The 13,022-nt window shown below is 45.0% G+C and overlaps 1 protein-coding gene across 1 annotated transcript; it reads left to right on the top strand.

Annotated features, from left to right (window-relative positions):
- The first annotated feature begins 3,864 nt into the window (after window positions 1-3,864).
- On the top strand, window positions 3,865-11,897 carry LOC103176834 (protein ADP-ribosylarginine hydrolase). The gene is made up of 3 exons (XM_007890615.2): window positions 3,865-4,227; window positions 8,390-8,750; window positions 10,544-11,897. Exons 1-3 carry the CDS (start codon window positions 3,891-3,893, stop codon window positions 10,980-10,982), a joined length of 1,137 nt encoding a protein of 378 aa, XP_007888806.1. The 5' UTR covers window positions 3,865-3,890; the 3' UTR covers window positions 10,983-11,897.
- Window positions 11,898-13,022: the final 1,125 nt, after the last annotated feature.

The following is a 13,022-nucleotide window of genomic DNA, read 5'->3' as shown; positions in this document are numbered from 1 at the left end:
CTGTACACATTAACAAATCTATGTAGTATAATATAAAAAGTACTTTTAAGACATTTACAAAGATTTACAAAGACTGTACAGCATGAAAACAGGCCACTCTGCCGAACCAGCCCATGGTGGTGGTTATACTCCACACAACTTTGCATCCATTCCTTTACTCCCTCCCATACCCATCTAACTCCTTTTCACTCATGTGGAAGTCTAGCTTCCTCTTGAATACATCTATGCTATCTGATTCAACCACCGCTTCAGGCAGCAAATTCCACAATCTCACTACCCTCTGCTAGATGTAGCTCCTCCTAAATTCTCTTTTTGATCCCCTAGTTTATAGAACTAGTTGCTATCTTATATTTGTGTCCCCTGGTTACAGGTACTATGTAAATGTAAAATTGTAGTTGTACTGTTTCTTTGGAGTTAACTGCACCACAACAAGAACTTGCTCTTATAAAGCATCTTTCATATTGGAAAATGTTTCACAGCACTTTGTATAAACAGATTGGGAGATTAAGCAGGAGGGAGATAGGGTGTTAGGAGGGAGGTGACCAAAGGTGGTAATAATAATAATCTTTGCATTTGATACAACAACAACAACAACAAGATTCCATTTATAAAGCGCCTTTCACGTCAGGAGGACGTCCCAAGGCGCTGCACAGTTGGGTCATGATCCGAGCAGGGGGAAATGGTCAGGGTGAGCAGGGGGGAAATGGTCAGGTGAGGGGAGGGAAGGGAGGGAGCGAGGAGGGGGTAGAGAGTCGAGAGAGGAGCTGAAGGCATGGTCAAAGAGAAAGGTTTTGAGACCGGCCTTGAAGGAGGAAAGGGAGGAGGCGTCGAAGGCACTGGGGGATGGAGTTCCAGAGCCTGGGGGCTGAGAGGCTGAAGGCCCGACCACCGATGGTAGGGCGGTTGGGGCGGGGGACGTAGAGCAGACCGGAGCCAGAGGAACGGAGGGTACGGGCAGGTAGGTAGGGGGATAGTAGGTTGGAGAGGTAGGAGGGAGCAAGGCCGTGAATGGCCTTGTAGGTGAGGATGAGGATCTTGAAATCAATCCTCTGGGGATGGGGAGCCAGTGGAGGCGAGCGAGGGTGGGAGTGATGTGGTCGTGAAGCCTGGTGCGGGACAGTACACGAGCTGCAGAGTTCTGAATGACCTGCAGCTTGTGGAGGGAGGTGGCGGGAAGGCCGGCGAGGAGAGAGTTCCCATAGTCCAGCCTTGAGGTGACAAAGGCGTGAACCAGGGTTTCAGCAGCGTGAGGGGTGAGGTAGTGCCGTAGTCTGGCGATGTTCCGGAGGTGATGGAAGGCGGTGCCAGTTGTGGTGCGGATGTGAGGGAGAAAGGACAGCTCAGGGTCGAACAAAACGCCGAGGTTCCTGACTGGCTTATCATGTATTTGAGACATCTCAAAGAGCTTCACAGAATAAAGTGAATTGACTATATTTTGTGTACTTGAAGAGATGGGTTTGAAAGCAGAAAAGGAGGGTGCAAGGTGGAGGCATTTAGAGTGAACTGGGGCAAAGTGCAGCTGTAGGTATCAAAGCCAAACCAATTCTTGCTCTCCCCTAACATCTGTATCCATGCACGTTCTAATAGAGATCACTGGACTGGGTAATTTTATCTTATTGTAAATATTTGGACAACTCTTTTTAAAATTACCCATATGCATACTTAGTTTGCTACTACAATGCTGTAGGCTGGATATTCTGGACAGATGAAATGAGCAGAAAGATTTTCATTGGATCTTGGATATCTTAGTTCTTGTATTTTGTTTTAATCAAGAAGTTGCCTGTTGTCAGCTGCCAGAGAATCATATTTGACGTCCAATCAGACATTAACTCGTCTACTATCAAACAGGGAGTGGGGGAGGCTGTCTACTACAATAACATCCAGAGGCAGCAGCGGGAGCTTTGTCTAGTTATGGGCACCATTAGGAGACCAAGTGCAAAGAATGTAAATTTTGCCACAAATTACATAGTGAATCCACTTTACTGTATATCCTGTGAAGCGCTTTGAGACTTCTCAATGATGGTAAAGGGCACTATATCAAAAATTGCGAGAATTATTATTATTATTATTGTAAGTGTGGCACAAAACATCTTTCTTGGGAACGCGGATAATGATAAGAACAAGATTCTTGCCTTTTTTTTAAAACCAACTTTTGTAAGTACTAATGTTGGAAAAAATACAGCTTGAAAAGAGTTTAAATTATTATTTGAGGAACCTGGAGCAGTGGGTGAGGTGTCTCAGAGGAGACCTTATAAACAAATATAAGATTTTAAATTAGATTGAGAAAGCAGAAATGTTAGATAGATATATTTATAAGGGTCCCGAACATTACAGTTAACCATATTTTTAATAGGCTCTATTCCCACTATGAAGCAAAGGAGAAGCAAAACGAAGAGGAAAAGATGCAGAAATAACAAAACGTCTTTGTGCTGGACTTAAGTATGAGGTGTGGGCTGTATGTTAACAATGAAGCAAGCATTGTAGGTTGCTTCTTTACGTTGTGTGGAAGTAAGATTGGCAGAGCTCCACAGTAATATTCATTACTTGACTTACCCCCGGGGGCGGGGTGGGGGGGAGGGGGAGCGGGGTCTCCTTGGAGCTGAACTGGTTCCAAGGTGTCATACATGGCAATGGATTGTCGGTATTGATTTAGCCCTCTGTGGCAGTCTCAGTAGTCTGGTTCCTGAGCGAGGCCAGTCCCCAGTATTCCAGGGCACTGCTGATGGCAACACATCATAGGTTTATTTAATCACATAACTCGTGACTCAGTAAAAAGGCCACAGGAGAGAGAATAGAAATAATCCAAATATACAGTTAAGATCCTCAACTGTATATTTATACAAATCCTTTATTCGCCCATTAGTGTACAAAACAATGTATAATGAAAATTGTTAAGACTAATCCGAGAGAAAACTACTATAAAATAATCATTTCATTTGCATCCTTATCCCACTGAAAACATCTGGAAGAACTTCAAAGTTTCCTGTAAAGTGAACTTATTTATTGTGCATTTGAGGTGAATATAATAATAATCCTTGTATTTGATATGGCAGCCAATTTGTACAGTAAGGTCCCACAAATAGCAAATTAAGTGAATAATCATTTTTTTTGATCTGAAGAAATTCGCTTTTCTTTTCCAATATTGCCATGGGATCTTTAATATCCACGTGATGAGGGAAGGAGACCTCTGTTTAACGCCTCCTCTGCAGAAGGACAGAAGCCCCTGGTCAGTGCAGTGGTCTCCCAATGTGGACCTTAACTATGAGCTCAAAGACCCAATGTGACCCGGGTTTGAACCCACAAACCTTCTGACTCCGAGGCGAGAGCTGCCAACTGAGCTGGACACCTTGGGTGCTTTTGTGTTGGATGGGATCGGGATGGGATGGGGTTGAAGATGGGATGTGGGATGAGATGAGGATGGGATGTGGGATGAGGATGGGATGTGGGATGGGATGAGGGATGGGATGGGATCGGGGATGGGATGAGAATGGGATGAGGATGTGGGATGGGAATGGGATGAGGATGTGGGATGAGGATGGGGATACGGGATGGGATGAGGTTATGGGATGCGGATGAGGATGGGATGTGGAATTGGGATGGGATTGGGGATGGGACGAGGATGGGATGGGAATGGGATGAGGATGTGGGATGGGATGAGGATATGGGATGTGGGATGAGGATGTGGGATGGGATGAGGGATGAGGATGTGGGATGGGATGGGCATCGGGTGTCTGAAACACGTGGAAACCCATCACCACGTCTCACAGCGCGTCTCCCCGGGAGGAGGGGGGGGGGGGGGGGTGTGTGTGTTTGTGCGCAAACTAAGCATTGCGCACAGTGTCACGCGCTGTTCGGCGGCCGCGTCACTGCGCGAGCGCGCGGCCCTCGCCATGTTGGCCGCGATGGGGGGCTCCCTGGTTCCTGCCTTGATCGAGCGCTACGTGGCCGCCATGGTGCTGAGCGGGGCCGGCGACCTGCTGGGCTTCAAGAACGGCAGCTGGGAGTTCAGTCGGGACGGCCCGGCCATCCACCGGGAGCTGCAGCAGCTCGGGGGCCTGGAGAAGCTCGACGCCTCGGGCTGGATGGTGAGCGACGACACGGTGATGCACTTGGCCACGGCCGAGGCGCTGGCGGACTGGCGCCGGGAGGACGGCCTGAGCCCTCTCTATCGCAAAATGGCGCAGAAATACAAGAACTGCATGAAGGACATGACCGGTCGAGCCCCAGGTACCGCCGCCGCGCCCTCCCGCGCTGCTCCCGCGCCGCCGCTCTGCTCGCGCGCGCGCCCCCTCCTCTCGCGCTCGCTGCTCCCCAACCGTCACCGGAGGCCGCCCCCCCCCTCCCCCTCCCCCCCGGGCAGAGCCCGTCACCGGCTTTCATTAACAGCCCGTCCCGGGTGCCGGGGTCTCGCTGCTCGGCCTTTCTGGGCTGAAGTCGGAAACGGGAAGAATAGTGAATGCATTTAAAGTGTCGCGGCTCTCGCACCGGCGTCAGCGCTTCAGGAAACCAGCCTCGGGTTTGAGGTTTAGTGCCTCCGGGACGTCCTCCTGACGTGAAGCGGCGCTCCGCACATGTCACTTCTTGTTGTTGTTGTTGTTGTTGTCACGTTGACCCAAATGCCTCAAAGCCCTTCTCACTGAGTTATTACTGTGAATCATAGAATTATACCATAGAGAAGGGGAGCCACTCGGCCCCATCCGGTCTGTGCCGCACTTTGAAAAGAGATCCCCCAAAGCAATCCCACTCCCCCAAAGCAATCCCACTCCCCCAAAGCAATCCCACTCCCCCAAAGCAATCCCACTCCCCAAAGCAATCCCACTCCCGCAAAGCAATCCCACTCCCGCAAAGCAATCCCACTCCCGCAAAGCAATCCCACTCCCGCAAAGCAATCCCACTCCCCCAAAGCAATCCCACTCCCCCAAAGCAATCCCACTCCCCCAAAGCAATCCCACTCCCCCAAAGCAATCCCACTCCCCCAAAGCAATCCGGCTCCCCCAAAGCAATCCCGCTCCCCCAAAGCAATCCGGCTCCCCCAAAGCAATCCCGCTCCCCCAAAGCAATCCCACTCCCCCAAAGCAATCCCACTCCCCCAAAGCAATCCCACTCCCCCAAAGCAATCCCACTCCCCCAAAGCAATCCCTCTCCCCCAAAGCAACCCGGCTCCCCCAAAGCAATCCCTCTCCCCCAAAGCAATCCGGCTCCCCCAAAACAACCCGGCTCCCCCAAAGCAATCCCACTCCCCCAAAGCAATCCCACTCCCCTGCGCTCTCCCCGCAAACTTGTCGTCCCCAAACTTTGTTGTCGGTGCAGTGAAGTGTTTTGTGGGTGAACGCAGAAGCTGATTTGCGCAATAACAGCTCGTTTTTGCTGCTCCCTTCATCTTGGGTAATGCGTCTGAGTGCTTCACAGTGACTGGTTCACACCCTTAGGGAAAGGGAAAGTGACTGTAGGTCAAAATGGTGAGTGTTTTTAAGGTGCATTTAAAGATGTGGAGGGTTAGAGTGAGGGAGTGCCAGAGGTGTGGGAGTAGGAGCTGAAGTCTTGGCCACTCCCAGTGGCAAGGAGGAGAAGGGGACATGGAGTAGGTCTGAGTTTGCTAAGGAGAGAAGTAGAAGATCAGAGATCATGAGATCCTATAGTGTAAAGGCGCTGGACAATCAATGTTTCAGACCTGAGCTGGGGATCAGGGAAGGTGGAGGGTGACCAAAGGCACAGTCGAAGTGGAGGGTCTTGAGACGGATCTTGAAGGAGGCTAGGGAGGGGGTGAGGTGGAGGGCCTGCGAGATGGAGTTCAGAGGGTGGGGGCAGAGTGGTAGAAAGCCCGCTTGTGGTGTGAAACAGTGGCGGATCTGGGAGATGTTGCGGAAGTGGGGGAAGGCAGAGCGGGTCATGGCACGGATGTGGGGTAGAGAGGATAGTTGAGGATCAAAGGAGGTGATGAACTGGCTTAGTAAGGTGGAGTGAAATCACCCTCTCCATTGCTTTTAAATAATTTGTTTATTGTTCCAGACTCAAAAGACACGGCAGAAATACAGCACATATTCATCCATCATCCTGATTAATAGGATCAAAACCAGACAAGAGTTCCACTTATGAATGCCACCTATGGAAATGCGTATATCTGGAATGGAATACACACCTACTGTCTGGATGGACACAGCCTGCAGTACATGTAACCCATTCCACTATATATATATATATACATATATAACTCATTAAATAAATTTTTCCATACCTCTGTGCTGGGACCCGAAGCAAACTCTTGTGCTGGGTGGCACTGGAATTCTCCTCACCCATTCTCCCGTGGAAATCAAATTCAGGTCCTTATGTTCACCTTGCAAGCAAGCTAACCACTACAACAATAACAAAATTACACTTATATAGTGCCTTTCACAGAGCAGAGAGGCCAGCAGCGTGAGCAGAGAACTGAGTGAGGTGGAACAGAGTGAGAATTCTGTCAAGGAGTGGGAATTCTTCAGCAGGAGAGATACCAGAGGGCAACGGGGATACCAGAGGGCAAGAGAAAACTCTTTCATTCAGCATGAAAAGTGGAAAATCTTTCTTGAGGGAGAGGCAACTTTATACGTAAGCAGGCAAACAATTCAATTAGCAGTTGAATCATAGGCCAGATGTTGGGGATTAACAAACCTGCTGACAGGTTGAAACTGGGTGCTTTGTGGAGTCCTGTAGCTCAGTGGTTAGAGCACTCGCTTTGCAAGTGAGAGACCTGAGTTCAATTCCAGGCAGGGAGAAACCTTGGGCAAGTTTCCTTACTCCACACAGAGCCTAATAATAATCCCTCCAAAACCAAAAACAATAATAAATTGGTCATTTTCAATCTACGACTGTTTGTGGGACATTGCTGTGCGCAATTGGCTGCCGCGTTCGCCCACAAGTATACAGTCAATTCACTTTACAGTGTGTTCTGTGAAGCGCTTTGGGACGTCCTCCTGACATGAACAGCGCTATATCAAATGCAAGGATTATTATTATTATTATTTTGTTTGAGTCCTATATAAAGGAGAAGACTTGAAAGAGCCTCATTTGAGCAGAGGCCAGTCAGCCTAACGTCAGTATTGAGGAAACTTCTAGAGTCTATAAATTGAGGACAAAATAAATTTTCACTTAGAAAATATGGGTTAATAAAGGGCAGCCAACACAGATTTGTTAAAGCAAATCATGTCTTAACAAACCTGATATTTTTTGATGAAGTAATGGAAAGGGTGGATGAAGGTGGTGCAGTTGATGTAGTTTATATGGATTTTCAAAAGGTATTTGATAAAGTGCCACATAAGAGACTTATAAGCAAAATAGAAGCCTGTGGTATTAAAGGGACAGTGGCAGCGGATACAGAACTGGCCGGGACACAGAAAGCAGAGAGTGGTGGTGAACGGTTGTTTTTCTGACTGGAGGGAAGTCTGCAGTGGTGTCCCCCAGGGGTCAGTATTGGGACCACTGCTGTTTTTGATCTATATAAATGATACTAAGCTAGGAAAAGTAGTAAACAGTGAGGAGGATAGTAGCAGACTGGTAAAATGGGCAGACACGTGGCAGATGAAGTTTAATGTGGAGAAATGCGGTGATGCATTTTGGTTGGAGGAATGAGGAGAAGCAATATAAGCTGATGGTACAATCTTAAAGGAGGTGAAGGAACAGAGAGACCTGGGGGTTCATATAAGTAAATCTTTGAAGGTGGCAGGACAGGTTAAAGCTGTTAAAAAAGCATATAGGATACGAGCCTTTTTAAATAGGGGCATAGAATAGAAAAGTTAGGAAGTTATGATAAACATTTATAAAACACTGGTTAAAGCCTCAGCGAGAGACTGTGTTGAGTTCTGGGCCCGCACTTTAGGAAGGATGGCAAGGCATTGGAGAGGGTACAAAGGAGATTTACCGGGATGGTACCAGGAATGAGGGACTTCAGTTATCAGGAGAGGCTACAGAAGCTGGGATTATTCTCCTTGGAGCAGAGAAGGTGAAGAGGAGACTTAACAGAAGTTTTCAGAATTTTGAATTTACTTTTTCATAAGCCAATTTTTGATTCCTGAAAATATTTGCTGAAATATGTCAAAAATGTTGCCACCAGGTAAGTGCACCAAAGAATCACATTACAGTAACAAATTGAAACTGCAGAATACTTGTGCAGATCTGCAAGAAGAGTGGAGAATTCGAGATTCTGGGAATACTGTAGGATCAGGATCTGGTATTTTAGGTTACTTTTGTTTTGCTGGGGGGAAGCAGACTTTGCGTTTGAATATTAGTCGAAATCTGAACGCAGTGCAGCACGTATTGTTGATCAAATGTTTGTCAAAGGTCATTGTTGACATCTAATCAATGGTGAATATTTTTCATTGTTGCACGAATAATGCATCTAATTTTTTCTTACCAGGTTTAACTTGTATTAAGTCTGCTCGCCAACTGCAGCCGAAAGTAGATGGTGGGTGGACAATTCCATTCGATCCTAAAGGTGGTGGATGTGGCGGTGCCATGCGAGCCATGTGCATTGGACTGCGATTCCCTCATGACACAGAATTGGATACACTCATTGCAATAGCTGTTGAAAGCGGCCGAATGACTCACCACCATCCAACTGGTTATTTAGGATCTTTGGCTGCAGCATTATTCACTGCATATGCTGTGAGTGGCAAACCTACAGAGAGCTGGGGCAAGGGCTTATTGGATACATTAGACAAAGCAAAGAGCTACGTCAAAACAGCTGGAAAACATGTGGAGGATAACCTGGCTGCATGGTAGGTGGGGGTAAAGCTTCATTTCTATGAAGAAATTTTCAACACATTTTTACGCATCATATCTGTGGCACTGCTGCCTGGTAGTACAATATCTTTGTTCTTTAGCACTACAATACATTTCCTGAGAAGTGCACAGTTTCCAATACAGAAATACGCCAAAGGAGACAGAAATGAGTGCAAAAAGAGAGAGAAAAAAAGTTGCCCCCATTTATTATTGATTGACATTCTTTAATATTTTTCATCCTAGGAATTTATCCAGTTCCATTTTTTTAGTTATTTCATTGATAGTGTCAACTTTTGGTTTGAAAACCTAACAATCAATCCTCTGAGTGAAAAAAACTTTCTAATCTATCCTCTAATATTTCTGGTAACAATCAGAGACTTTGCTATCTTGTCACCGACTTTCCCAAAGAAAGGAAATGGCTTTAGCCTATTTTTGTCCCCCTTCAGAATTTTGAAAGACCTGTGTTGTGAACCTTGACATTCTCTACTTGGAAAAAGCTCCAATTTAGCTACCTCTATGTGTACATTTTCTCATATCTAGTATTTTCCTAGTGAATCTGCTCTGCACAATACTTTCCTACTTCAATATTTAATAACCCCACGCACTTCTCAGCCTCTCTGCCCCACCCCCACCACACACACACCCCTTCCTCAGCCTGCAAATGGCAACATATTTTTGTTTGTGGCTTTAAAAGAAAAAAAACACAGGCTCCCATAAGATTTTAGTTTTTTTAAAAAGGTTTAATGTTAAATTGCACAGCTTCAGAGAGCTGCAGCAGCAAAAAGAAAAATGTACTAAAACTGGAGGCATTAACATGGTTGCCCTCAACTATCCCTTCTACCCCACCGCTCTGCCGCCCCCCCCCACCATCTCTGCAACATCGCTTGGCTCTGCGACTGTCTCACACCATAGGCCACCGAGACCCTCATACACGTATTCATTACATTGAAGCTTGATTATGCAAAATACTTGCTTGTTGGCCTCCCCAACTTCTCCCTCTATAGGCTGCAGATCATCCAGGACTCTGCAGTCCATGACCTCTTGCGCACCAGGCTCCATGACCTTATCACCCCCATCCTCCACTGGCTTCTCATCACACAGAGGATATAGTTCAAGATTCTGGTCCTCACTTTCAAAGCTCTCCATGGCCTTGCTCCTCCCTACCTCTGCGACCTTCTACTAACTTGCCAGCTCCCTCTGCTCAGCGGGCTCCAATCTGCTGAACGTCCCCCTTCACCCGCCCCACTATTGGCGGCCGGGCCTTCTGCCACTCTGCCTCCACCCTCTGGAACTCCATCCTGCAGTCTCTCCGCTTTGCCCCCTCTCTTGCCTCATTCAAGACCTATATCAAGACCCTCCTCTTCGACAGTGCCTTCAGTCACCCTCCTTCCGCCCTCCAACCTCACCGTTCCCAACCCCCAGCTCGGGTCCAAAACAATGATTGTCCAGTGCCTTGGGGCGTCTGTCTGATGTGAAAGGCACTATCTAAATGTAATTTTGTTGTTGTTCTTCACTTTGATGCAGCATTATTCAATGAGTTTGATTTATATCTTCGGCTGATTGATGCATTTTTGCTTTATCTGGCTGATTCAATGTGGACTCCTGGCTGTTTACCTGAAATGCCAAAAAGATAAATATTTACAATATATTAGTAAATATATTTACTAAGAGGAGGTGGGTGTTACTTACAGCAATATCCCCCGTCCCAGCCTCACCCCCTCTCCCTCTGATTTTTCTCCCTCTCCCTCTTCTATATATGCTATATTTAATCTGCTTTTTCTTTTTTAAGGCCATACTTTGAAAACCAATGGAAAAAATACCTTCAGGAACGTGGTATTGCAGATGGAAAATCAAAACCAACTTTCCCTGAGAAGTACGGCGTGGTAGAGCGTGACAAATTCTACTCTTCTGTCAGCTATAGCGGTTGGGGAGGTTCCAGTGGGCATGACTCCACAATAATAGCTTATGATGCAATACTGGGTTCTGGTGATTCTTGGATAGAGCTGTGCAACAGAGGAGTATTTCACGGTGGTGATAATGATTCCACAGGTGCGATAGCTGCAGCTTGGTGGGGAGCAATGTATGGATTTCAAGAAGTTCCTAAGTCTAACTTTGAGAATCTGGAATACAAACAACGTTTGGTAACATTAGGAGAGAAATTGTATGAACTCAGTCATTCAAGTTATACAAGGTTGTCAGCCAAAAGCTCCTGTGATGCAGTGATGTAGTGAAACCTTTAGAAGTGCCGGTAGACGTGATTTAAAGAACAATCTGTCTACTAAACTACTAATAATACAAGAAAAATCTATGTATTATTAGTTGTTGATGAATGCCTTACTGTATTGCATTATTAGAGAAATAATGCAATTTAAATTACTCTCAAGCTAGTTGGTGGGGTTTATGTATTGCAGCCTGGGGACTGGACTGGGTTTGCCTGTAAGTTCAAATACAAAGAAATAAGATGCAACATACAATATTCAGAAATGTAATGTTATACCTCTCCCACCTCTTTGTCACAAAAAATATATCCTGGCCTTTACATCCTCTCTAGTTATATTGCAGAATCTTCACACACTTTTTACATTTACTCTGTTGATTGTGGTGGACTAAATAGCTTTATATAAGGAAAATTATTAGCATGATACTGATCATAAACACAAGAAAGGATACTGATGTAACCCTCTTGTCTACTTAACTTGTTAACATTATTTAACTTGTTGAGCACCAACCATATTAGTAAATTAATCAAGGCCAATGTTTTGATGAGCAATGTCCAAATAGGGCAGCGTTATGTTGAACTGGGTAGGGACAGGAATATATTGAATACTGGGATTTAGATTAATTTAGACATTGGTGCAAATTGTTGAGTTGATAATGACCTTGTGGAATTGAGCTCATAATCTAAATGGCACTTCAGAGCAGCACTTCTGTTGAAGGTAATGTTGTTAAGATACTAAAACTTGCTTCTGTGGTGCTATTAAAATGCGGGAAGATCCCAGGCTTCAGACTGAAAATTCAACTAACTCACCAGTGACTTTTATTAACACTAACAGTCAAAATAACAAAATTGCCAAAGTATCTTATGTTGATAGAATCTGAATGTAATAATTCTTCTCATTATTAAAATTAAAACATCATAATAATCCTTGTATTTGATTATAGGACTTTTAAAAAGACATTTCAAATTGCTTCACAGGATTTACTGTAAATGTAGTGACTATTTTGCAGACGAATATTGCAGCCAATTTATACACAACAAACTAACAAACAACCATGAAGTGAATGACCAATTTTACCTGGGGAATTGTTGACCAGGACACCAGGATAAAACTGCTTTCTCACTTCAAATAGTGCCAGATAATCAGACAGGAGGTGCATCGATTTAGCATACAAAAAACAACACCGCCAATAATGCAGCTATTGGAAGGTCAGCTAGGTTCCAATATGAGTCTTGAATCTACAACCTTCTCATTAGGGATCCAATATAAGATAGATCAAAAAGAGATTTTAGGAAGAACTACTTCATAGAGGGTAGTGAGATTGTGGAACTTGCTGCCTGAAGCGATGGTTGAATCAGAAAGTTTAGATGCATTCGAGAGGAAGCTTCACGTGAGGGAGGGAAATAGAAGGGTGTGGGAAACAAGGAATAGGTGGAGACTCATATGGATTATAGACTGTTTGGTTGGGCCTAGTCGCCTGATTCTGTGCAATACATTCATTTTAAATCTTTGTTAGAGGTGAGAGTGTTGCAACCTGAGCTAGGTTGATAATTTATTAATTCACTTAATACATTTCAAAACAAATATTCATACAAAATAAAAGCCACATTAATTCAGGTACGATTTAGATTGCAAGTCACCCTGTTGACGAGTGGTGCCTGTTGAACTTCCTTTAGAAGAATAAAATAGCCTTAGCATTTCAGGATCCTTAAAAAAAAAGACCCATTGAATGTTGTTGGAACATCACCAAAGGCAGGAATTTTATACTGGGATATAAGTAATGATGACAAGATAAGAGTCAACTTATTAGGAGCTTACTATATTTAATGTTGATCTGTCTGAATATTCATGAACCATTTTTTACCCAAAGCTGAGTGCCATGTTTGAAGCAATTTTTTAATTAGAGAAAAAACATTTTCTCACCTGATTTCCCAAAGCAACATTCTCAATTGTTGCAGTTGTGCTATACAGATGTAATTTTGTTGTTGTCAATCCCTGTACTTATTCAATTTGCTTGAAAACAAAATAGTCTCATTTGATGAACGGTTT

This window comes from Callorhinchus milii, unplaced genomic scaffold (assembly GCF_018977255.1).
Source record: "Callorhinchus milii isolate IMCB2004 unplaced genomic scaffold, IMCB_Cmil_1.0 Scaffold6, whole genome shotgun sequence".
Lineage (NCBI taxonomy): Eukaryota > Metazoa > Chordata > Chondrichthyes > Chimaeriformes > Callorhinchidae > Callorhinchus > Callorhinchus milii.
Note: the sequence above shows the minus strand (reverse complement) of the source record. Positions and strands in the feature narration are given on the sequence as shown.